Source organism: Oncorhynchus gorbuscha, linkage group LG24, assembly GCF_021184085.1.
Source record: "Oncorhynchus gorbuscha isolate QuinsamMale2020 ecotype Even-year linkage group LG24, OgorEven_v1.0, whole genome shotgun sequence".
In the NCBI taxonomy this organism is placed as follows: domain Eukaryota; kingdom Metazoa; phylum Chordata; class Actinopteri; order Salmoniformes; family Salmonidae; genus Oncorhynchus; species Oncorhynchus gorbuscha.
The window spans coordinates 43,474,358-43,501,977 of record NC_060196.1 but is presented as its reverse complement, the minus strand read 5'-3'; the positions used below and the strand labels follow the sequence as shown (position 1 = coordinate 43,501,977).

Below are 27,620 nucleotides of genomic sequence, written 5' to 3'. Positions count from 1 at the left end.
CAAGGCTTTAGCGTTCCCTTACATACAAAAATGGTTCATTCTATGGTTTATTAATTTGAATTCTAAAACTATATATGTAATGTCTATTCTATTATTTTCTACTTCCTATCTTTAGGCTAGGTTGAAGATACCCAGGTTCGGAAAACGAAATAATCAGATTTATGCCGCGTTTAAATGGTACAAGGTAGAAAGTTGATGGCAAACTGGTGTGATTGTTTTCAATGAGAGCAAATCGTTCAACTTTAGCCGTCTGCGGTAACGTTGTTTTCCACTGGGTGTTGATTTGCACGGATTGTTTACTGAAATCACCATAGAAACTCGTACTGTTGTTTTTGCCGTGACCATCTTTTTTGCTTTCTTGTCCCGCTATGCCGATATGTATAACGGTTTTTGCGTCCCTCGTCTAAACGCAGCATTACTGGACCAGAGCCGTTAATAACTAGCATCGCTGGTCCCTTAGTTTAAAATTCTTCCACATTTATGCAAAGAGTTATGGGATATTAGAATCCCCTCTAAGTAGTGTCAGAGGAGGTATGGACGTTAGAACACCTAATTGGTTGTATTCAATACTAATTGGTTGTATTCAATAGATCACACTGTGGGAAGAACGTTTTGTAATGGAAAACGAAAACTAGCGTTTCTTATGGGACAAGTTCAGGTAATCCTTCACTGTATCTATTTTTTCTTCTTGCATTTGGTGCCTAATGAATAGGACCCTGAATGCATCCACTCAAATCAGGGTGCCAACTCTGACAGCAATTTCAATTGCTGATGTCATGGTGAGAAACAAGGAATCCTTACAATCATGCACAATGTTACACAACTACATAGTAAGGTAGAGCCCTAATAATACAACATAACAAAGTTCAATTGTCTCACACAAGAACAATGAAATCAAAATATCATCAAAGACAGTAATAATATGGTAATAACACAGTAACAACATGGTAATTACAAATTAATAAACAGGTATGATTCTGAACCACAATGTCCCAGAGCTCTGGAGGAGGAGTCCCTTCTTGTTCGTCACCAGAGTTGAAAACTCCTGCTAGCATTAGCATAGCATAGCCACTCATCTCATTCCCTCGTCCCTCTACCCGACCCTAACCACCAACCCTCAACACTTCCTCAGCCCCAAACCTCACCATTCAAATACCCTCAACCCTCAACCCCTTCCTCACCCGTCAACTCATTCTTCTGTGTCTGCAGGTGTAGTGTGTGGCTGTTCAACTCACACACCCCAAATACCCTAACCCACATCACCTCCCTCCCTGGAGCCTCCCTCCACTCTCTCTACAGCCGCACTGTCTCTCTCTTTCTCTCTCTCTTAGACCTTCTGTTGCATCTCTATCTGTTGTCCATGTCTGCTGTGACTCTGACCCTTCCCGTTCATCTCGTACATCGAGCTCTTCTGCTGTTTTTGTCGGTAACACCACGCACCGACGGCGGCTGCCAGGGCAACCGTGCACACAGCAATGACAATGGCCGCCACCGTGGGCCCCCTGCCGGAGGAGGGAGGAGGGGGAGGAGGGCAGTCCTCCTCACCTCCGGTACACCCTGCCTCCCCTGTCTTGCCTTCCTTCTCCCCTTCCTCCCCCTCCCTCTCCCCACTGTGTCGAGTCAGGTTGTGCTCGGCTCCACCTTCCTCCTCGTCAATGACATCATCAGTCCACGCCGTGGGGGCGGGGCCGTGCTCCAGGAAGGGGTGCACATGATCCATGGTTTCCCAGGAGTCTGTGGGAGAAGGCCTGGCTGCGTTTCTGGGGGTGACGCCGTCCAGTGACGATGTCAGAGAGGGCGTGGTGTAGTCGGCTGAATAGGAACCTGAGGATGTGGCCTCAGGGGAGAGGGGTGAGTCGGGTGAGGCTTTAGGGCTGAGTCCTCCCACCTGGTCCTGATCCTGCTCTACAGGGTCCGCCTCCTGCGTGGGGGACAGGGGGACCTCAGGGACGCCCGTGAATGGGACGGGACGACTCATCTCCACCTCATTGGGCCGGTCCGTCACCCCGACAACCACAAGACCCTCCTCTTCCTCCGCTCGCACCTCAGGCCCCACCCCTTCCTCTGTGGAGCCGCCTCCCACTTTATCAGTGTCAGTCTCCTCCTGACTGACAGGGTAGCCGTCCAACCAGGTCTCGTCTGTGCTGGCTGTGGGTTCTCCTCCCGCCGCCTCCTGGGTTACATTCTGAGGCTCGCCTGTTGTCATTCCAATGGGAGGGACTACATGGCCATCTTCATGGTCGTCGTGGTCATGGTCATCATGGCCATGATCATCTTGATCGTTATGGTCATGGTCTTGGTCTTCATGGTCATCAAGGTGATCATGGTCGTGGACATGGTCTTGGTCTTCATGGTCATCGTGGTGATCGCTAGGATCTGAGTGGTCATGATCATCATCGTCATGGTGATCCGTTACATCATCGTGGTCATGGTCTTCATGATCATCATGTTCACCGTGGCTGTGATATTGAATGCGGTCATCCTCCTCGTGTTCACCCATGTTGTAATGCTCGTCGTGTCTGTTATCATACGCACCCCCCTTCTCATGGTCATCCTCCCTGTGTTCTCCTTGGTCCTCACGGTGGGCCTCTTCACCATCATTGCTTTCATGGTTGTCATGTTCATGGCCATCATGGGTGTCTGGATCATCGTGGTCAAGGTGTTCAACGGCATGGTCTTCACCATCAAAAACTTGTTCAGAACTTTCATCGTGGTCAGGATCTGTTCGATCGTCGTGATCATATTCACGGTCAATATGTTCATGGTCAACATCATCTTCGTGGTCATCATGGTCATTGTGGTCAATTGGTTGTTGGAATTGACCCTCATGGCTGTCATGATCTTTTGTCTCCTCTGGTTGGCTGTTGTCGTCCTTGCTCTCCTCTGATTCGCTGCCGGAGGCCCTGACACGGTTGTCTCCCTCAGGGGGTGTTACCTGTGTGACTGGCGAGTGGGTGGGTTCCACATGTCCCGCCTCCTGGAAGGCCTCTGAGGGGAACCAGAACAGGTGCTTCTGGGAAAGCAGGGAGACGGGCGCCTCAGTCGCCTCCGACATGCCCATCCCCTCCTCCTGCTCCTCTTCCTGCTTCTCCTCATCGACGGGATGGTTTGTCGAGTCTTCCAGCTCCTCCTCTTTTCTTCCAGTCACCAGTCCTTCCCCCACGTTCTCCTCCTGCTCCTCCTCCTCTCCCACAGACAGCTCCTCTCCTCCCTGCACTTCCTCCTCTCCTCCCGTCTCCACATCCTGCTCCTCTACTTCAGTCATGCTGAAGCTGGCCTCCTGCTGCTCCTGATCCCTGCGCCCCTCTTCTCCTGTGTCCTCCTCCACATTTACATATGCTGTCTCCTCTTGCACCTCCTCTTCTACCGGTTCCTCATGTGTGTCCTCCTCCTCAGTAGGGGTGTCGTAGGAGAGTTGGTGATCGTCATCAGTGAACTTATCTTCATAGTCAATGTGGGCCTCTGTCTTGTCTGTAGGTACAGAGAGAAAAAGAGAGAGAGGGTGGGGGGGGTGGAGGGGAGAAAACACAATCAGCCACAAGCACGCACATACCCAGAATGCAGCGTGCACACACACAGTATAGAGACTCGTAGTCAACGTGGACTTGGCATTCTGTCTGCTAGTCCAGGCGAGCTAGCTGTCTTCCGGTTTTCTCCTCTCTCCCTTCCTTCCCTCCTCCCCCTCTTCTTCTACTCCACATGCCTAGTGATGGCATCTATCACAGAGGTGTCATGACACCCGTTTATATCTCTCACTCACAACTGGGATGCTGTTTTGTACCAGGCATAAATCAAACCCTTGGCCTTGGGCTTATCTAAAATGGCACCCTATTCTGTATGTAGTGCATTGACTTGAGTATTGCACTTCACATGAAAATATAATTATAGAAAAGTATGGAACTGAAGTGATGACTGTTTATTTTTTATTTTTTAGATTATTTATTGTCTTTTTAAAATGTGTATTATTAATATTATTATTACATTTCAAATTACAATACAATAACAACAAACATAGGACGTCACTACATGTATATTTCTGTGAAGAAACATAAAATAACATTAAAGTAAAATAATAAAAACACCACATATGAATTGAGTTTCAAAAGTTAAAGTACCTCAAATAAAATAAGGTCAGGGATTACAAATGTACAAACCTATGATAGAGTTGTAAGAATACAGTGGGGTTTTTTGTTGCTGTTCATTTGATTAAATATTGGATTTCAAGTAAAAATATATTGCTTTTGGGGACAGATTTCAAATATTTGCTTTTGTGCATATAAGATTTAGAATGAGAGAGAGAATGAATTCAGTAGTTTGTTTTCATTTGAATAATACCATATTACATTTTTCATTGTAAATACATGGGTCTTATTAATAAATGAAAACATGTAGGTACTTAAGTAGATTGGCAACCTTTCATGAAACCAGTTTGGGTTTTTGTTAATAAGGTGGTTTAAGCCCATTTTAAGTCTTTAGCATATGCTTAAGTTATCCATTTATAATCTGTAGTTAATAATGTAATAGGTCTCTAATTATCTGTGACAAGGGGATCTTTATCTGGTTTTGTATTAAGGAAATAACCCCTTGTTCCATGGTAGTAATCATCTCACCCTTAGCTAGGCATTCTTGGATCATGTTGAATGCTGATCCCTCTAAATGTTCCCAAAAGTGTAAATACAATTCCACAGAGAGAGCATCTGTTCCAGGTGCTTTGCCCTTCTTCATAGATTTAAGAGCATCTCTAATCTCCACTAAAGAAAAATCATCTTCCCGTATGGACTTGAACTCATCAGAAATCATTGGTACATGACCATGGACATGTTTCCTAAAATGTTCACATTCAATCCCATTAAAATGAGGTATATACAGATTTTCCATTGAAAGAATACACAAAGCTAGAGATGATATTTGGGTCTTTACACAAGGTGTTGTCAATATTTCAGGCAGAAAGAGATTTTGAGATATTTAAGCTATTCTAAGTGGATATCACTCTAGAGTTATCAGTCTCCAGCTATTATAAGCCATGCAATTGTATACTTGTTTTGCAGCTCAGTAAGCTTATCAGCAAGGTCCAAAAAGAAACTCTTATTTGAGAATTGTATCCATACATATTGCATGTAATAAAACAAGCATTATCTTGTATGGAGATCAATGTAACTCATCTCCCATCTGCAGACACACATGAGTCCGAAATATCACCGTATGAAGCGATATCATAGTGCCAGCTGAGTGGTTAGACCCGTGACTATAATAAACACTATTTGTGATTTACAAAAACTAGAATCTGAATCGCAGGAGTGAGTCTCCTGGAGTAGAATTGACAAAATAAAAGTGTTTTTCTTTTAGTTGTGTTTCACAAACCCCTGACATGTAGAGATACAACATTTAGTGCATTGTATTCAAAACGTTGCATAACCTGACAGAAATAAAATAACAATAATACAACAAATAGAGTAGTGAGATGAATAACTGGTTAACTAGTTGAACTAGTAAGCTAGGTAGCTAGTAAGTAAACCTGAGCTTAGAGAAAGAACTGGACTACCCTAAACCGAGGTAGTTGTGATCAACTTGATGAAACCGTATTCACATGTACGAACCTGGTGATATAAAACGGGATGATGGTAAAAATGACAACTGACTTATTACTCAAGAGCTAGCTAAATTACTCTTAACATTTTCATTTGACTTAGAAAGAATAGGACAACATCGATTTCAATTCAATGTAGCTATATACCTGACCACAGTGTTGTCAAAACATTCAATACTCTCATGACATTCACTTGACATCCTGGCATTTGATCTTCTTGGCTTCTTTCCATACAACATCTCTGTAGATTATCATTGTGAACCGCATGATGGTTGTCCGCGGAGATCCGTGATACCTTAGTCTTCCCAGGCGGTGCACCACGTCGTTGACATCCGGGAGCTTGTCTTGAATCCTGGGTGCTACTTTCCCGAGGTTGTCAATGGTCTCCCCATCTTCTTCTCGCACCCTATGTAGTTTCAGGTTCCATCTCTGGCTGTGGTGCTGGATTTCCATGACATTCTGTCGCAGCTGGCGATTCACCTGCTGCAGTTTCTGTACTTTAGCTTCCATTGTTAGTATTTTTTCACTGTGGGTTGACACCTGGTTGAGGAGCTGCTGCACAGTGGCTGAGAGAGACTCCATTGATATGGGGTTTGTCTCTGTCGTCTTTTCAATGATGGCCAGTTTTTCAAAGGTGTCCTTGAGAATGTCAGGGTTGCAGAACATTTTGTGACTGCCCTGTATTGGGTAGGAGGGCTCTTACTCCACGTCAGTGGCAGTGGTAAAAAGCATCTTTTACAATGAGTTCTGGAAAGTCTTCACGTGGCCTACATGATTCTGTCTGCTGCTGACATCTGTTCAGTCATGCCTTTCATTCTCGGTTTCTTCTGCCCATGTAGTTGTGTGGTCACCGTGTTTTCCAATCACCTTACGTTACTTCATATAAGTACGGGTCAGTTTACCAGAAATACTATTGTTCATAATCTTTCTTGTTTATCGGGATGTACGTTCAAATACACCCACTCAAAGAGACGCCATCTTGGACCGCAGCACTGTTCCCACTAAAGGGATGACTAATAACCAGGAAGGGAACAGAGTGAACTCATCACAGATTCCTGTGGTCAGAGGACACAGCTCTGACGTGAGATGTCAGGGAAACATGAAACCAGGTGACGCACACACACAGACACACACAGACACACACACATTTACCTTTTACACAGAGCTGTACCAATCCGTACCACTCTCCACAGCTGTCACACAGCAGGCTGAAGGCTGAGTGGCCGCTGGGCAACACATGACCAGGTAGACAGGAGTACAGCAGCTCGTCCCCCATCTCAAACCCGGTGTGGCCCTGGAGATGCGTGTTGGGGAATGCAGGGGGGTCTCCACATGGAACACCTGAAAGGTAATACATAATTAGGTTAGGTTCGATTATATCACAATTATGTTATGACACAGTTAGCTTATATATACCATTATAAGTTATAACATACAGTGTTAGGACATGCTTTTCTCTCTGTCCTTTTCCTCAGTAGTGGAGACAAAGGCTGGTTGTCATGGATTGGTTGGCTTATAACTGGAGCCTGGTTGGTCCTCAAAGTTACTTATGTGGCATGTACAACATGGCGGATGTCTAATAAAGTGGACACAGATTTAAATGTTTCTTGCCTATTTACTCTTCTCTCTTTGCGGTGTTACAGCTCCTACAGTAACTCTCCTGTTCCTCAGTTAAAACCCAAACATCAGCCTTGGGTGTCGTCCAACAGGGGCCCAGTCCAAAAACAACTTCTAACCCCATCCTCTTCTATGTCCATTGGACTGGAGAGGTGAATATGTAATGGAGGTGAACCACGCTCGGATGATGGGTAAGCTGAAGCTTTAGCTCAGTGGGCTAACACAATCTTGTGGCACACAGATTGAAAGAGAGAGATTGAGAGAGAGAGTGAGAGGGAACACAGAGAGAGAGAGAGAGAGAGAGAGAGAGAGAGAGAGAGAGAGAGAGAGAGAGAGAGAGAGAGAGAGAGAGAGAGAGAGAGAGAGAGAGAGAGAGAGAGAGAGAGAGAGAGAGAGAGAGAGAGAGAGAGAGAGAGAGAGAGAGAGAGAGAGAGAGAGAGAGAGAACACTGGTGTGGGAACACAGAGAGAGAACACCGGTGTGGGAACACAGAGAGAGAACACTGGTGTGGGAACACAGAGAGAGAACACTGGTGTGGGAACACAGAGAGAGAACACTGGTGTGGGAACACAGAGAGAGAACACTGGTGTGGGAACACAGAGAGAGAACACCGGTGTGGGAACACAGAGAGAGAACACTGGTGTGGGAACACAGAGAGAGAACACTGGTGTGGGAACACAGAGAGAGAACACTGGTGTGGGAACACAGAGAGAGAACACTGGTGTGGGAACACAGAGAGAGAACACCGGTGTGGGAACACACAGAGAGAGAGAGAGAAAGAGAGAGAGAGAGCGAGAGGGAACACTACCTCTTTCAGACCTCAGTAGATCTTAAAGCAGAGAACTGTGAAATGTGTGTCACAACAGTCATCTAAATTGTTAAATGGTTTAAAATGCAACAGATGGACGAAGATTGCATTTTTTAAATCCATCACTATATTTACTGAATTATAGCACAAAATTTTGTACTGGCATGGGCAAATAATGAGTAATGAGTTCAGGCATTCTCTTGCATAACTCAACCAATGTTGACCCACACAATTTAAAATCAACAGGCTTAGCTCTAGATTACACTGTTTGTGAGATCAGACATAATATTACTATAATCCGGGTGTTCCTTTCAGAAGTTGCTTTCATTTCAGTGTATATCATTTGTAAACATTTCAACTGTATTAAATCACAACTTTTTTTAATTGCACAAAAAATCAAAACACACCAAAATAAAGTGATCTTTCTTCTCTTTCTTGTGATGTGAGTGTAGAGACGGTGCGTTAATTAAATCCCAGACCAAGCTTTTCTGTTCTTATATAGATGCAACGGAATGACAATGTATTCCACTGAGCCCATTTGAGCCATTACCAGTGTGTTTGACAGGTCATTACAAACGTTTCTGCGATTGTAACGTTAAGGGGAAAAACAAATGGCACATGGAAGAGTGGGAAGGAATTACCAGAGTATGAAAGCAAACAATTCAGCAAGATATAAGAGACAAGTAGATTTTGCTCCCCTCAAACACAGGAAATGAATGGCTGAAAAAGACTGATACTCAGGGTGGGGCATGCACGTCGCTTGTGTGTGTGTGTGTATGTGTGCATGCACGTCGCTTGTGTGTGTGTGTATGTGTGCATGCACGTCGCTTGTGTGTGTGTGTATGTGTGCATGCACGTCACTTGTGTGTGTGTGTATGTGTGCATGTGTGCGTGAGTGTGTGTGTGCATGTCTGTGTGTGTCTGTGTGTGTCTGTGTGTACTGACCCTTGTCTTTGACACAGAAGACATCCAGGTGTGTGTTGTCCTCTGTAGTGTTCTCTATCTTCACATCCACTGCCTTCAGAGCACTGCCCAAGTTACTACACACTGTAGTCCTGGAGAATAACACAAACGTTACCACACACTGTAGTCCTGGAGAATAACACAAACGTTACCACACACTGTAGTCCTGGAGAATAACACAAACGTTACCACACACTGTAGTCCTGGAGAATAACACAAATGTTACCACACACTGTAGTCCTGGAGAATAACACAAACGTTACCACACACTGTAGTCCTGGAGAATAACACAAATGTTACCACACACTGTAGTCCTGGAGAATAACACAAACGTTACCACACACTGTAGTCCTGGAGAATAACACAAACGTTACCACACACTGTAGTCCTGGAGAATAACACAAACGTTACCACACACTGTAGTCCTGGAGAATAACACAAATGTTACCACACACTGTAGTCCTGGAGAATAACACAAATGTTACCACACACTGTAGTCCTGGAGAATAACACAAACGTTACTACACACTGTAGTCCTGGAGAATAACACAAACGTTACCACACACTGTAGTCCTGGAGAATAACACAAACGTTACTACACACTGTAGTCCTGGAGAATAACACAAACATTACTACACACTGTAGTCCTGGAGAATAACACAAATATTACCACACAGTGGGGGGGGGGGGTTAGACTGCACCACACACACACACACAACACACACACACACACATACATACACACACACACACACACGCACACACATACACACAGTTTAATGTATGAGCACATGTGTACATGAGTATCACGTCGTTTATATATTCCAGTGTAAGTCCTCAGCGTTTCTGCAGAATAACGTCACACTGAATGGAGCTGCTCTGTCAATTCAATTCAATTCAATTCAATTCAAGGGCTTTATTGGCATGGGAAACATGTGTTAACATTACCAAAGCAAGTGAGGTAGACAACATACAAAGTGAATATATAAAGTGAAAAACAACAAAAATTAACAGTAAACATTACACATACAGAAGTTTCAAAACAGTAAAGACATTACAAATGTCACATATATATATATATATATATATATATATATATATATATATATATATATATATATATATATATATATATATATATATATATATATATACAGTGTTTTAACAATGTACAAATGGTTAAAGGACACAAGATAAAATAAATAAGCATAAATATGGGTTGTATTTACAATGATGTTTGTTCTTCACTGGTTGCCCTTTTCTCGTGGCAACAGGTCACAAATCTTGCTGCTGTGATGGCACACTGTGGAATTTCACCCAGTAGATATGGGAGTTTTTCAAAATTGGATTTGTTTTCGAATTCTTTGTGGATCTGTGTAATCTGAGGGAAATATGTCTCTAATATGGTCATACTTTGGGCAGGAGGTTAGGAAGTGCAGCTCAGTTTCCACCTCATTTTGTGGGCAGTGAGCACATAGCCTGTCTTCTCTTGAGAGCCATGTCTGCCTACGGCGGCCTTTCTCAATAGCAAGGCTATGCTCACTGAGTCTGTACATAGTCAAAGCTTTCCTTAATTTTGGGTCAGTCACAGTGGTCAGGTATTCTGCCACTGTGTACTCTCTGTGTAGGGTCAAATAGCATTCAAGTTTGCTCAGTTTTTTTGTTAATTATTTCCAATGTGTTAAGTAATTATCTTTTTGTTTTCTCATGATTTGGTTGGGTCTAATTGTGCTGTTGTCCTGGGGCTCTGTAGGGTGTGTTTGTGAACAGAGCCCCAGGACCAGCTTGCTTAGGGGACTCTTCTCCAGGTTCATCTCTCTGTAGGTTATGGCTTTGTTATGGAAGGTTTGTGAATCGCTTCCTTTTAGGTGGTTGTAGAATTTAAGTTACATACTACAGTTCAGATATCACATGCGGCAGGTAACCTAGTGGTTAGAGCGTTGGACTAGGAACACAAAGGTCGCTTGATTGAATCCCCGAGCTGACAAGGTAAAAATCTGTCATATTGCCCGCGAACAAGGCAGTTAACCCACTGTTCCTTGGTCGTCATTGTAAACATGAATTTGTTCTTCACTGACTTGCCTAGTTAAATAAAGGAAAAATTAAATAAAAAGATATCGCACACAGCACGCTGCCCTCTCTTAGTCTCCAGTTTAGTCAAATATTATCCAGAAACATACAGTACCCGTCAAAAGGTTGGACACACCTACTCATCTTTATTTTTTACTATTTTCTACATTGTAGAATAATAGTGAAAACATAACTATGAAATAACACTTATGGAATCATGTAGTAACCAAAAAAGTGTTAAACAAATGAAAATATATTTTATATTTGAGATTCTTCAAAGTATCCACCCTTTATCCACCAGCCTTGTTGACAGCTTTGCACACTCTTGGCATTCTCTCAACCAGCTTCATGAGGAATGCTTTTCCAACAGTATTGAAGGAGCTCCCACATATTTTGACCACTTGTTGGTTGGTTTTCCTTAACTCTGTGGTCCAACTCATCCCAAACCATCTCAATGCAGCACTTCATCATTCTCCTTCTTGGTCCTTAACCTACTCACTCTCCTACTCTCCTCCAGGTCCTTAACCTACTCTCTTAACCTACTCACTCTCCTACTCTCCTCCAGGCCCTTAACCTGCCTGCCTGACCACTCTGCCTGACCCTGACCCTGAGCCTGCCTGACCACTGCCTGCCCCTGACCCTGAGCCTGCCTGACCACTCTGCCTGCCCCTGACCCTGAGCCTGCCTGACCACTATGCCTGCCCCTGACTCTGAGCCCGCCTGCCTGACCACTCTGCCTGCCCCTGACCCTGAGCCTGCCTGACCACTCTGCCTGCCCCTGACCCTGAGCCTGCCTGACCACTCTGCCTACCCTGAGCCTGCCTGCCGACCAGTACCTTAGCCCCACCTCTGATTTACTGACCCCTGCCTGCCTTGACCTGTCTATCCTGCCCCTGTTGGATTATTAAACCATTGTTAATTTGATGTTGTCTGCATCTGGTTCTTACCTTCATACCTGATACACACCTGCAGAGATCATCCGTTCACCTACTCTGCGTCTCACAAGGACACCGTTTTTGGAACCAAAAACATGGGACTCATTAGACCAAAGGCCAGATTTCCACCGGTCTAATTTCCATTGCTTAGGTTTCTTATTATTATTGGTGTCCTTTAGTGATTTCTTTGCAGCAATTTGACCATGAAGGCCTGATTCATAGTCTCCTCCTTGATGTTGAGATGTGTCTGTTACTTTTACATTTATTTGGGCTGCGATCGGAGGTGCAGTTAACTCTAATAAACGTATCCTCTGCAGCAGAGGTAACTCTGGGTCTTCCTTTCCTGTGGCGGTCCTCATGAGAGACAGTTTACCATAGTGCTTGATGTTTTTTTCAACTGCAATTGAAGAAACTTTCAAAGTTCTTGACATTTTCTGGATAGACTGACCTTCGTGTCTTAAAGTAATGATGGACTGTCATTTCTCTTTGCTTATTTGAGCTGTTCTTGCCATAATATGGACTTGGTACTTTGCCAAATAGGGCTATCTTCTGTATACCACCCCTGCATTGTCACAACACAACTGATTGTCTCAAACGAATTAAGAAGGAAAGACATTCCACACATTAACTTTGAACTGTTAATTGAAATGCATTCCAGGTGACTACCTCATGAGCTGGTTGACAAAATGCCAAGAGTGTGCCTAGCTGTCATCTAGGCACAGGGTGGGTACTTTGAAGACTCCCAAATACAAATATATTTTGATTTGTTTAACACTTTTTCGGTTACTACATGTTTCTATGTATATTATTTCATTTTATTTAAACTTTATTTACTAGGCAAGGCAGTTAAGAACAAATTCTTATTTACAATGACGGCTTACCCCGGCCAAACCCTAACCCGGACAACGCTTGGCCAATTAACGTGCCGCCCTACGCGACTCCCAATCACAGCCGGTTGTGATACAGCATGGAATCGAACCAGGGTCTGTAGTGACTCTGATATGCAGTGCCTTAGACCGCTGCGCCGCTCGGGAACCACCCGAATGAGTAGGTGTGTCCAAACATTTGACTGGCACTGTACATTATCAGCCAAACCTCCTATATATCCTGCTGTATCAGCAGCTGTGAAAGAGGTATGGGACACTACATCTAGAGTGAAAACAGGTTTTTAGACATTTTAGCAAATGTACTAAAAATTCAAAATACCTTATTTACATAAGTGTTCAGACCCTTTGCTATGAGACTCGAAATTGAGCTCAGGTGCATCCTGTTTCCATTGATCATCCTTCAGATGTTTCTACAACTTGTGGTTGATGATTTGGAAAGGCACACACCTGTCTATATAAGGTTCCACAGTTGACAGTGCATGTCAGAGCAAAAACCAAGCCATGAGGTCAAAGGAATTGTCCGTAGAGCTCCGGGACAGGATTGTGTCAAGGAAAAGATCTGGAGAAGGGTACCAAAAACAAAGTGGCCTCCATAATTCTTAAATGGAAGACGTTTGGAACCACCAACAGTTTGGCTGCCCGGCCAAACTGAGCAATCGTGGGAGAAGGGCCTTGGTCAGGGAGGTGACAGAGTTCCAGAGTTCCTCTGTGGAGATGAGAGAACCTTCCAGAAGGACAACCATCTCTGCAGCACTCCACCAATCAGGCCTTTATGGTAAAGTGGCCAGACGGAAGCCACTCTTCAGTAAAAGGCACGACAGCCCACTTGGAGTTTGCCAAAAGGCACCTAAAGGACTCTTAGACCATGAGAAACTAAATTATCTGGTCTGATGAAACCAAGATTGAACTCTTTGCCTGAATGCCAAGTGTCATGTCTGGAGGAATCCTGGCACCATCCCTACGGTGAAGCATGGTGGTGGCAGCATCATGTGGGGATGTTTTTCAGTTGCAATGGACTGGGAGACTAGTCAGGATCGAGGGAAAGATGAATGGAGCAAAGTACAGAGAGATCCTTGATGAAAACCTGCTCCAGAGCGCTCAGGACCTCAGACTGGGGCGAAGGTTCACCTTCCAACAGGACAACAACCTTAAGCACACAGCCAAGACAACGCAGGAGTGGCTTCAGGACAAGTCTCTGAATATCCTGTGGCCCAGCCAGAACCCAATCGAACATCTCTGGAGAGACCTGAAAATAGCTGTGCAGCAATACTCCCTTTCCAACCTGACAGAGCATGAGAGGATTTGCAGAGAAGAATGGGAGAAACTCCCCAAATACAGGTGTGCCAAGCTTGTAGTGTCATACCCAAGAAGACTTGAGGCTGTAATCGCTGCCAAAGGTGCTTCATGAAAGTACTGAGTAAAAGGTCTGAATACTTATGTAAATGTGGCTGTAACATAACAAAGCGTGGAAAAAGTCAAGGGGCCTGAATACTTTCCGAATGCACAGTATATCCTGCTATATCAGCAGCCCTGATAGAGGTATGGGACACTACATCTACAGATGTCGGATCTTTATTTGACACATTCAGTTGTAGGAGTAAAATAATCCTGGAGCAGGAGGATTTGAATATCTGAAGAAATATTTAGAATCACCGCCAGGGGGCAGCGTGCAGGCTACAGTTCGAATGTCAGCTCAATGACATCATCTTTGGATAGGCTCAAATGCATAAACATCTTGACAGCTTTATGAAATGAAATATTAAAGCCACACAATACATGCATCAAGGCATCAAACTGAAAGTAGTGCAGCTGGCACACAACTGCTTAGCAATGGAAATGTCACCTATGTAAGGGCCAACCCCAGGGCCAAGGTCACAACTATACTGACAGACCCTAACTATAAAACGTGGGCGAGCATCCACACGGGAGGAAAATGTATCATTCTACAGTAGGCCTACATCTGTCAATCAACTGATGGCCGAACTCAGCCAGGGAAACGCAAACAGTCGCTTTAAACACTTTCCATTATCTGACAATGGATAGGCTAACGGGTAGCCTACAGAACTCATTGGAATATAATCAAAGAACAAGGAGCCTATTGCAACCATCGATGGCACTAGATTATCGCATCGATACGCGCTAAATTCACCCACACAGCTCATCTCAATTGCAACCACTGTTGGTCAACTCATTACCTCATTATCTCTCCGGTGTTACCCTTAGTCCTGCTTGCAACCAAAATCCTTCAAGTTTCGTTCGCCCTCTGGTTGGTATTGTCATCGGAACAACGTAGTCCCTTTTGAACAGACTGAGGGCGATTTATCTTTTTAACAAGCATAAAATAAATAAGTTTACCATGGCAACTCTACTGTGGCACTTTGTATGAATGGAAACTAAAGTTGGTGTAGCCTACTGTTGTTATTTTATTTGTTTCCTATTTATCTCATCCATTAAATAATATATGCCATTTAGCAGACGCTTTTATCCAAAGCGACTTACAGTCATGTGTGCATACATTCTACGTATGGGTGGTCCCGGGGATCGAACCCACTACCCTGGCATTACAAGCGCCATGCTCTACCAACTGAGCTACACAGGACCACTGTGTAAAATAAAAGTGTCTGGTATCGTCATTTCTTATCAAGATCGGGGGGGTAAACTATCCCTGGAATATCCATATTTGAAATGTGTAACTAAATTCAAGTCAATTGAGGGAATTTTGTTATTGGTGCCAGAAGCGCTTGGCCAATAATCAAAGTCACGGCGGCACGGTAAGCCTGTGGTCAATGTGGTCAATGTGCTCACTGAAGGCAGGGGCTGGAACCCATAAGATGTCCTCTTTTTTTGATAATATATACTGTAGATCTCTAAAATCATGGGTTGCATATTTTGGTTTCAAAATCAGAGTCGGTCTCTTTCATGCGCCATTGTGCTACCTAACTATTCTCAATGTCATCTTGTCTTTACATCTGATATTATAGGCCTGTGTGTGATTCATTTTGAACCACACAGGCTACAGTAGGCTTTAATCTTGGTGTAGCCTACTGTGCGGCTGCATTTCGGATATATTTGACACTTGTATGTGGTAGTGGAGACCAATATGTCATTTGTGTTATCAAGCGATATAAAACACTTGTTGTTGATGTGTACGGCTGGATTTCAGATACATGTTTGTACATTTGAATGTTGCAGTAATTTGACCTACAGACCAAAAGTAGCAGTAGGACATTTATTCATATTCTGTCTGGTGCTTTTAGCAGCGAGAGCTGGCACTAGTCTGGGTGACTTGACTGCCCCTTCATGGAGAGAAGGAGAACTGCGGGTTTTCAATCTCATTTTAATTTCCCGAAGTGCAGGAAACATTTCCGCAAAAAAATAATGATTAAATAAAGATCTGACAACTGTAGACATATAGTCCTACCCTGCTGATGATACACAACAATCCAACAATCCAGTGCTGTAATTCTATGTGTGTGTGTGTGTGTGTGTGTGTGTGTGTGTGTGTGTGTGTGTGTGTGTGTGTGTGTGTGTGTGTGTGTGTGTGTGTGTGTGTGTGTGTGTGTGTGTGTGTGTGTGTGTGTGTGTGTGTGTGTGTGTCTGACTCATACTCTACTACCATCTTACTTTGGTCTCTCTATCAGCTTATAAGGACAAATGACCCAAAAGAGAAACACCCAGTCAGACAGACAGAAAACACTGAGAGACTGTTTTCAGACTAAACCCAACAGGGTCTGCGAAAAGACAAGACGCAAGGCTGTGTGTGTGCGTGTTTTGTGAATCTGTGGGAGTCTGTGTCCCCTGTTGCTGTGTCTACAGTCCTTCACCAGCCACCTTCACCTTAAATTACATAACATTACTGGAAAGAGCCGCAGGATTGTGTGTGTGCTTTCACTGTTAATGTGTGTGTGTGCAGTCTAAATTTGTCTCTGTGTTTTGTTTGGTCACCGTGGCAGCCAGATGTGTGAGTGACAGGTGGGAAGGAGGTGCAAAGGTAAGTGTGTGTGTGTGTGTGTGTGTGTGTGTGTGTGTGTGTGTGTGTGTGTGTGTGTGTGTGTGTGTGTGTGTGTGTGTGTGTGTGTGTGTGTGTGTGTGTGTGTGTGTGTGTGTGTGTGTGTGTGTGTGTGTGTGTGTGTGGTTACCCTTAGGTGTAGTCAGTAGATTATGTAACTATAGCAGAGGGTCTTAATGCCACAGGAACACAATTCGTAGAACGGACAACACTCTGAAATTAAGAGTTGACTAGGGGCTTATCGAATAACGTGTGTGTGTGTGTGTGTGTGTGTGTGTGTGTGTGTGTGTGTGTGTGTGTGTGTGTGTGTGTGTGTGTGTGTGTGTGTGTGTGTGTGTGTGTGTGTGTGTGTGTGTGTGTGTGTAAGGAATGAGGTAAAGGAAGGTGAGGTCTACCTCCTGATTCTGACACCTTCCTGTTGATGATGACTCACGACACACACAACGTGTGTCACTCTGTTGTGAAAAACCTTCTGAACTGAGTAAACTGAGGTAAACAGGGGGTTTAAGTTCTAAAAGCTAACGTACTGTACATGTCATTTAAGTGATTTAAACAGTTTACAATAAAAAGGTTTTTATTGAATTTTTTATTTAATTTAATTTTTTTGAATTTTACCCCTTTTTTTCTCCCCAATTTCGTGGAATACAATTGTTAGTAGCTACTATCTTGTCTCATCGCTACAACTCCCGTACGGGCTCGGGAGAGACGAAGGTTGAAAGTCATGCGTCCTCCGATACAGAACCGAACCAAGCCGCACTGCTTCTTAACACAGCGCGCATCCAACCCGGAAGCCAGCCGCACCAATGTGTCAGAGCAAACACTGTGTACCTGGCAACCTTGGTTAGCGCGCACTGCGCCCGGACCGCCACAGGAGTCGCTGGTGCGCGATGAGACAAGGATATCCCTACCAGCCAATCCCTCCTTAACCCGGACGACGCTATGCCAATTGTGCGTTGCCCCACGGACCTCCCGGTCGCGGCCGGTTATGACAGAGCCAGGGTACGAACTCAGAGTCTCTGGTGGCACAGCTGGCGCTGCACTGCAGCTAGATGTATGGACTGTATGTATGGACTAGATGTATGGACTGTATGTATGGACTAGATGTATGGACTGTATGTATGGACTAGATGTATGGACTGTATGTATGGACTAGATGTATGGACTGTATGTATGGACTAGATGTATGGACTAGATGTATGGACTGTATGTATGGACTAGATGTATGGACTGTATGTATGGACTAGATGTATGGACTAGATGTATGGACTGTATGTATGGACTAGATGTATGGACTGTATGTATGGACTAGATGTATGGACTGTATGTATGGACTAGATGTATGGACTGTATGTATGGACTAGATGTATGGACTGTATGTATGGACTAGATGTATGGACTGTATGTATGGACTAGATGTATGGACTGTATGTATGGACTAGATGTATGGACTGTATGTATGGACTGTATGTATGGACTAGATGTATGGACTGTATGTATGGACTAGATGTATGGACTAGATGTATGGACTGTATGTATGGACTAGATGTATGGACTGTATGTATGGACTAGATGTATGCACTCTATGTACATCTAGTCCGTACATCAAGTCCATACATCTAGTCCATACATACAGTCCATACATCTAGTCCATACATACAATCTATAATCTAGTCCATACATACAGTCCATACATCTAGTCCATACATCTAGTCCATACATACAGTCCATAGATACAGTCCATACAATCCATAATCTAGTCCATACATACAGTCCATACATCTGGTCCATACATACAGTCCATACATCTAGTCCATTCATCTAGTCCATACATCTAGTCCATACACCTAGTCCATACATACAGTCTATACATACAGTCCATACATACAGTCCGTACATCTAGTCCACACATCTAGTTCATACATACAGTCCATACATCTAGTCCATACATACAATCCATAATCTAGTCCATACATCTAGTCCATACATCTAGTCCATACATACAGTCCATAGACACAGTCCATACATCTAGTCCATACATACAGTCCATAGATACAGTCCATACAATCCATAATCTAGTCCATACATACAGTCCATAGATACAGTCCATACAATCCATAATCTAGTCCATACATCTAGTCCATACATACAGTCTATACATCGCGTCCATACATACAGTCCATACATACAGTCCGTACATCTAGTCCGTACATCAAGTCCACACATCTAGTTCATACATACAGTCCATACATCTAGTCCATACATACAATCCATAATCTAGTCCATACATCTAGTCCATACATCTAGTCCATACATACAGTCCATAGATACAGTCCATACATCTAGTCCATACATACAGTCCATAGATACAGTCCATACATCTAGTCCATACATACAGTCCATAGATACAGTCCATACAATCCATAATCTAGTCCATACATCTAGTCCATACATACAGTCCATAGATACAGTCCATACAATCCATAATCTAGTCCATACATACAGTCCATAGATACAGTCCATACAATCCATAATCTAGTCCATACATACAGTCCATAGATACAGTCCATACAATCCATAATCTAGTCCATACATCTAGTCCATACATACAGTCCATAGATACAGTCCATACAATCCATAATCTAGTCCATACATACAGTCCATAGATACAGTCCATACAATCCATAATCTAGTCCATACATACAGTCCATACATCTAGTCCATACATGCAGTCCATACATCTAGTCCATACATACAGTCCATAGATACAGTCCACAAATACAGTCCATACATCAAGTCCATACACCTAGTCTATACATCTTGTCCATACATCTAGTCCATACACCTAGTCTATACATCTTGTCCATACATCTAGTCCATACACCTAGTCTATACATCTTGTCCATACATCTAGTCCATACACCTAGTCCGTACATCTGGTCCATACATTTAGTCCATACACCTAGTTCATACATACAGTCCATAATCTAATCCATACATACAGTCCATACATCTAGTCCATACATACAGTCCATACGTACGGTCCATACATCTAGTCCATACATACAGTCCATACGTACGGTCCATACATCTAGTCCATACATACAGTCCATACATACAGTCCATACATACAGTCCATACATCTAGTCCATACGTACAGTCGATACACCTACTCCATACATCTAGTCCATACACCTAGTCCATACATACAGTCTATACATCTAGTCCATACGTAGAGTCCACACATCTAGTCCATACATACAGTCCATACATCTAGTCCATACATACAGTCCATACATCTAGTCCATATGTACAGTCCATACATCTAGTCCATACATCTTGTCCATACATCTAGTCCATACATACAATCTAGACCATATAGTCCATAAATCTAGTCCATACATATGGTCTATACGTACGGTCCATACATCTAGTCCATACATCTAGTCCATACATCTAGTACATACAGTCTATACATCGAGTCCATACATCTATTCCATACATCTTGTCCATACATCTAGTCTATACACATAGTCTATTCATCTAGTCCATACATACAGGCCATACATCTAGTCCATACATACAGTCCATACATCTAGTCCATACATACAGTCCATAGATACAGTCCATACAATCCATAATCTAGTCCATACATACAGTCCATAGATACAGTCCATACAATCCATAATCTAGTCCATACATCTAGTCCATACATACAGTCTATACATCGCGTCCATACATACAGTCCATACATACAGTCCGTACATCTAGTCCGTACATCAAGTCCACACATCTAGTTCATACATACAGTCCATACATCTAGTCCATACATACAATCCATAATCTAGTCCATACATCTAGTCCATACATCTAGTCCATACATACAGTCCATAGATACAGTCCATACATCTAGTCCATACATACAGTCCATAGATACAGTCCATACATCTAGTCCATACATACAGTCCATAGATACAGTCCATACAATCCATAATCTAGTCCATACATCTAGTCCATACATACAGTCCATAGATACAGTCCATACAATCCATAATCTAGTCCATACATACAGTCCATAGATACAGTCCATACAATCCATAATCTAGTCCATACATACAGTCCATAGATACAGTCCATACAATCCATAATCTAGTCCATACATCTAGTCCATACATACAGTCCATAGATACAGTCCATACAATCCATAATCTAGTCCATACATACAGTCCATAGATACAGTCCATACAATCCATAATCTAGTCCATACATACAGTCCATACATCTAGTCCATACATGCAGTCCATACATCTAGTCCATACATACAGTCCATAGATACAGTCCACAAATACAGTCCATACATCAAGTCCATACACCTAGTCTATACATCTTGTCCATACATCTAGTCCATACACCTAGTCTATACATCTTGTCCATACATCTAGTCCATACACCTAGTCTATACATCTTGTCCATACATCTAGTCCATACACCTAGTCCGTACATCTGGTCCATACATTTAGTCCATACACCTAGTTCATACATACAGTCCATAATCTAATCCATACATACAGTCCATACATCTAGTCCATACATACAGTCCATACGTACGGTCCATACATCTAGTCCATACATACAGTCCATACGTACGGTCCATACATCTAGTCCATACATACAGTCCATACATACAGTCCATACATACAGTCCATACATCTAGTCCATACGTACAGTCGATACACCTACTCCATACATCTAGTCCATACACCTAGTCCATACATACAGTCTATACATCTAGTCCATACGTAGAGTCCACACATCTAGTCCATACATACAGTCCATACATCTAGTCCATACATACAGTCCATACATCTAGTCCATATGTACAGTCCATACATCTAGTCCATACATCTTGTCCATACATCTAGTCCATACATACAATCTAGACCATATAGTCCATAAATCTAGTCCATACATATGGTCTATACGTACGGTCCATACATCTAGTCCATACATCTAGTCCATACATCTAGTACATACAGTCTATACATCGAGTCCATACATCTATTCCATACATCTTGTCCATACATCTAGTCTATACACATAGTCTATTCATCTAGTCCATACATACAGGCCATACATCTAGTCCATACATACAGTCCATACATCTAGTCCATACATACAGTCCATACATCTAGTTCATACATACAGTCCATATGTACGGTCCATACATCTAGTCCATACACCTAGTCCATACATACAGTCTATACATCTAGTCCATACGTAGAGTCCACACATCTAGTCCATACATACAGTCCATACATCTAGTCCATACATACAGTCCATACATCTAGTCCATACATAGTCTATACATCTAGTCCATAAATTCAGTCCATACATAGTCTATACATCTAGTCCATACGTAGAGTCCATCAATAGAGTGCATACATCTAGTCCATACATACAGTCCATACATCTAGTCCATACATCTTGTCCATACATCTAGTCCATACATACAGTCCATACATCTAGTCCATACATACAGTCCATACATCTAGTCCATACATACAGTCTATACATCTAGTCCATATGTAGAGTCCATACATCTAGACCATACATACATCTAGTCCATACGTAGAGTCCATACATCTAGACCATACATACATCTAGTCCATACGTACAGTCCATACACCTATTCCATTCATACAGTCCATACATACAGTCCATACATACAATCCATAATCTAGTCCATACAGTTCATAAATTTAGTCCATACATCTAGTCCATACATCTAGACCATACATACATCTAGTCCATACGTAGAGTCCATACATCTAGACCATACATACATCTAGTCCATACGTAGAGTCCATACATCTAGACCATACATACATCTAGTCCATACGTACAGTCCATACACCTATTCCATTCATACAGTCCATACATACAGTCCATACATACAATCCATAATCTAGTCCATACAGTCCATAAATTTAGTCCATACATCTAGTCCATACATACGGTCCATACGTACGGTCCATACATCTAGTCCATACATCTAGTACATACAGTCTATACATCTAGTCCATACATCTAGTCCATACATCTGTTCCATACAACTAGTACATACAGTCTATACATCTAGTCCATATATCTAGTCCATACATACAGTCCACACATCTAGTCCATACATCTAGTCCATACACCTAGTCCGTACATACAGTCCATACATCTAGTCCATACATCTAGTCCATACATACAGTCCATACATACAGTCCATACATCTAGTCCATACATACAGTCCATACATCTAGTCCATACATACAATCTATACATCTAGTCCATACGTACGGTCCATACATACAGTCCATACATCTAGTCCATACATCTAGTCCATACACCTTGTCCATACATCTAGTCTATACATCTAGTCTATTAATCTAGTCCATAAATACAGTCCATACATCTAGTCCATACATCTAGTCCATACACCTTGTCCATACATCTAGTCTATACATCTAGTCTATTCATCTAGTCCATAAATACAGTCCATACATACAGTTCATACATCTAGTCCATACATACAGTCTATAAATTTAGTCCATATGTACAGTCCATACATCTAATCTATACATCTAGTCCATACACCTAGTCCATACATACAGTCCATACATCTAGTCCATACACCTAGTCCATGCATACAGTCCATACATCTCGTCCATACATACAGTCCATACATCTGAGTGGTAGGCTCCATTACATGATAGCCTGTATTGTACACTAGAACTGGTTGGATATATGACATCACACAATATAAGTGACAGTATATGAGTACTCACACATGCAAGTACATAGGCACACACATACAAACACACACTTGAATCAGTCTCTCAAGACAGGGTGTTCCCCTTTCTGATATAAAGAAAATGCATCAAATCTTTTCCTACCTGCCTAGCTCTGTTGATAACACCTTAGTCCATAGTCTATATCCAAGTATTTAGTCTGGTGTAAAGCTCCGTATTGGTGTGTTAGTGAGGAAAGTGGTGGATAACAGTCAGTTCACTCAGGGGGAGAGAGGGATGAGAGAGAGATGGAGAGGAGGAATAGGAGATGAATCCACATAAAGATGTAGAGAGATATAGATGAGTGATAGATGATTGATAAGCTGTGAAACTTAGGAAGAGGGTGTGAACTGGTCAAAGCAGAGAGATAGAAAGAGAGAGAGAGAGAATTAGACCCAACAAAATCATGAGAAAACAAAAAGAGAATTACTTGACACATTGGAAAGAATTTACAAAAAAACTGAGCAAACTAGAATGCTATTTGATGCTAAACAGAGTGCACAGTGGCAGAATACCTGACCACTGTGACTGAACCAAAATTAAGGAAAGCTTTGACTATGTACAGACTCAGTGAGCATAGCCTTGCTATTGAGAAAGGCCGCCGAAGGCAGATCTGGCTCTCAAGAGAAGACAAGCTATGTGCACATTGCCCACAAAACGAGGTGGAAACTGAGCTGCACTTCCTAACCTCCTGCCAAATGTATGACCATATTAGAGACACATATTTCCCTCAGATTACACAGACCCACAAAGAATTTGAAATCAAATCCAACCCAGCAGCAATATTTGTGACCTGTTGCCACAAGAAAAGGGCAACCAGTGAAGAACAAACACCATTGTAAATACAACCTATATTTATGTTTATTTATTTTCCCTTTTGTACTTTTTGCACATAATTAAAACCCTGTATAGAGACATAATATGACATTTGAATGTCTTTATTCTTTTGGAACTTTTGTGAGTGTAATGTTTACTGTTAATTTTGTATTGTTTATTTCACTTTTGTTGATCTAGGGAGAGAAAGAGAGAGAGAGAGAGAGAGGGAGAGAGGGAGAGAGGGAGAGAGGGAGAGAAAGAGAGAGAGAGACGTCTAGAGACGTCTTTCTCTCTCTCTCTCTAGACGTCACTCTCTCTGTAGATGTCTCTCCCTCTCTCCCTCTCTCCCTCTCTCCCTCTCTCCCTCCCGCTCTCTGGGAGCTGTGTGTCATGTTGCTGTGGAGATAAATGTGTAAATGGAGGTGGCTGTCAGCATGACACCCTGGCTCAGAATTCCCTCCCCCTCTAGAGAAGAACAGAGGAGGCTTTCTCTGCCCTCCCTCCTTCTCTCTCCTTCTTTCCCCTGAATCTTTCTCCTCTGTCGCTTTTTCTTCTCTAAACGTGTGTCTTGTTTCACACACACAACTGTTTAGCCCAACACGCAGCACACATACATATCTAACACAGCCTGACAGTCCGAATACAGGCCACACCCAGACCCACCTACAACATGTCAGTGTGTGTGTCTTACCCCACGCTGCCCCCGTCCAGCCATCCTCGTGTGCAGGGAGAGAAGGAACACTCCATTACGGCATGACGCAGCTCCTCGGCTGATGCCAGCCGGGCATCATGGGAAGCACATGCATGTTCCGCCTCAGCCAATCCCCCGGAGTCAGACGTGTTTCTCTGGTCCAATAGGAACACACGACCTGGGGAAAGAACACCTTTACAACAGGAACACAGCAGATACCTTGGTAACGCTGTCTTTAAAGGTCATTTATGGACTGTTAATCACTGTAGAAGGTAACGGCAACTGTTACATAATCAGATGACTTGTAAAGTAACGTGCTCATTATATTTCAGAATCATATCTCTACCAGGCATGTGTTTCCATGATCCGATCCCTAACTGTTTCGTAATTTAGTCTATAGAAATGTATAGAGGCCACACCGCTGATCTTTGCCACTGATAGATTCTGTGATAGAATAGCCCCCTGAGGGCTTTCCTGTTTAGTGGCAAGTGTGCCTTCTATACATCTCTATGGGTCTGTGGAAGTGTGGTCTATAACCAGAACTGGCTGCTTGAGAAAAAGATTTTGAATGAAAAGATAGGAAATCTGTAAGATTACAGTATACATAACTAATTAAGCAGCCCATGTGATAGCGTGGCACTTGTAGACTAGCACAGGAAAGCATCGCCACAGATGAAAGGAGAAACTAGTGATCAAACCTGAGTTAGTAAGTAGACTATCTTCGTTAGAGCACACAGGCTAGCATTGCTCCTTCCGACATATTTTTTTTCTTCCCATGAAAGTAACACAATGCAATATAACTAGTGTTATAAACTGGGTGGTTCTCGCCCTGAATGCTGATTGGCTGACAGCTGCGGTATATCAGACCGTATACCACGGGTATGACAAAACATGAATTGTTCTGCTCTAATTATGTTGGTAACTAGTTTAAAATAGCAATAAGGCACCTCTGGGGTTTGTGATATATGTCCAGGCACTCCGTGTTACGTCATACATAAAACAGCCCTAAGCCGTGGTATACTGGCCAAATACCACACCACCTCAGGCCTTATTGCTTACATATAACATGTTACTTTCCACACAAAGTAATATTGTAAATTAACTTTGATTCATTTTCTTCCCCCATCAAGATCTCTCCAAAGTAAAGAGTGATCATAACTACAGTACAGATTCAGGATCAGCTTATCTGATTCCATTCCATTGGGAGGCAAACAGCAGGGCTGATCTTGGATCATACTGTACTATATCAGCAGCATATTAGGATTAGTGCCCCCGAGTGACATTATGGACAATAGAAGGAGGATTCGATATACACACCCTGCAGTGACTATCCCTATATAGACCATCATCAATCATCATCATCAACAGCTTCATTATGACAGTTAGGCTGTCCATGTTCAGATTTCAAAGAAATGTCATAATTAAATAAATAGGGCTACTTTGGCATGACACACAAAACATATCAAGTAAACTTTACAACTAAAATGTATTGAGCTTTTTTCATTTCATAGAGAAATCTTTACATCTTTACATCATTACATTTCATCTTTTAGAATTCATAAGGGCAAAGAAAGCTGAGAGAGAGAGAGAGAGAGAGAGAGAGAGAGAGAGAGAGAGAGAGAGAGAGAGAGAGAGAGAGAGAGAGAGAGAGAGAGAGAGAGAGAGAGAGAAACTGACTGCCAGCCCAACACCAAGTCAGAATCCTGTTCACAAAGGTTAATCAAAGTAGCGTTCATGCGCAACAGGCTACCATACGTATAAGCTTTTGGTAGCGTAGCTGTTCAATTGTATGCCCCAGTTTTACTTTGAAAACCAGGTTGGAATAGTAGTATATGTTTCTGAATGTTGGTCGAAAAGTTTGTCCTTCAAAGTCCCAGGTAGAGGTTCCACTCCCTCTTTGCTGTCCAGTTGTGCGCAAGACCCCAGATGTTGACAGCTCGGCGCCACAGGTAACCAACCGACACCGTTACAATAGGACAGGGTGTCACAACGTATGTAGAAAAACTTACCGTCAGCGTGAACGACAGAAACCACCGTTTGCCAAACCAAGTATCCAAACATGGACAAAGAAACCAGATTTCGGTCAATGCGGCGTGCCATCATTCTATGCGCGCTCCGATTCGGGTTTTCACCGGTTTTTAAAAACAAATCAAGAGTTTCATGGAAATAAATCTCATTTGGTGAGTTTGTGAAGCAGGAGAGAGCAGCGGTCCCGTTATTTCCCTCCCGGTGACAGACACAGACTAAGAGTCTGGAGGTGAACTTGTTGACGCAAAACGGTAAAACGGAAAGGAACGGGACGGTTGGTTCGGTTTATCTCCCCAAATAGTGCCTTCGCGAGCAAATAGAGCACCGGCGCGAAAACTCGCGTGTCCCTGTCAGTAAATACGTCACGGCTCCCAAC

General features: G+C 42.8%; 1 protein-coding gene across 1 annotated transcript; it reads right to left on the bottom strand.

Moving 5' to 3' along the window:
- Positions 1 to 1,276: 1,276 nt before the first annotated feature.
- On the bottom strand, positions 1,277 to 27,620 carry LOC124013155 (sushi domain-containing protein 5-like). The gene is made up of 5 exons (XM_046327357.1): positions 27,226 to 27,620; positions 25,217 to 25,394; positions 8,958 to 9,067; positions 6,740 to 6,928; positions 1,277 to 3,471 (listed from the first exon to the last, which is right to left on the bottom strand). The coding sequence occupies exons 1-5, from the start codon at positions 27,317 to 27,319 to the stop codon at positions 1,328 to 1,330; spliced, it is 2,715 nt and encodes a 904-aa protein (XP_046183313.1). The 5' UTR covers positions 27,320 to 27,620; the 3' UTR covers positions 1,277 to 1,327.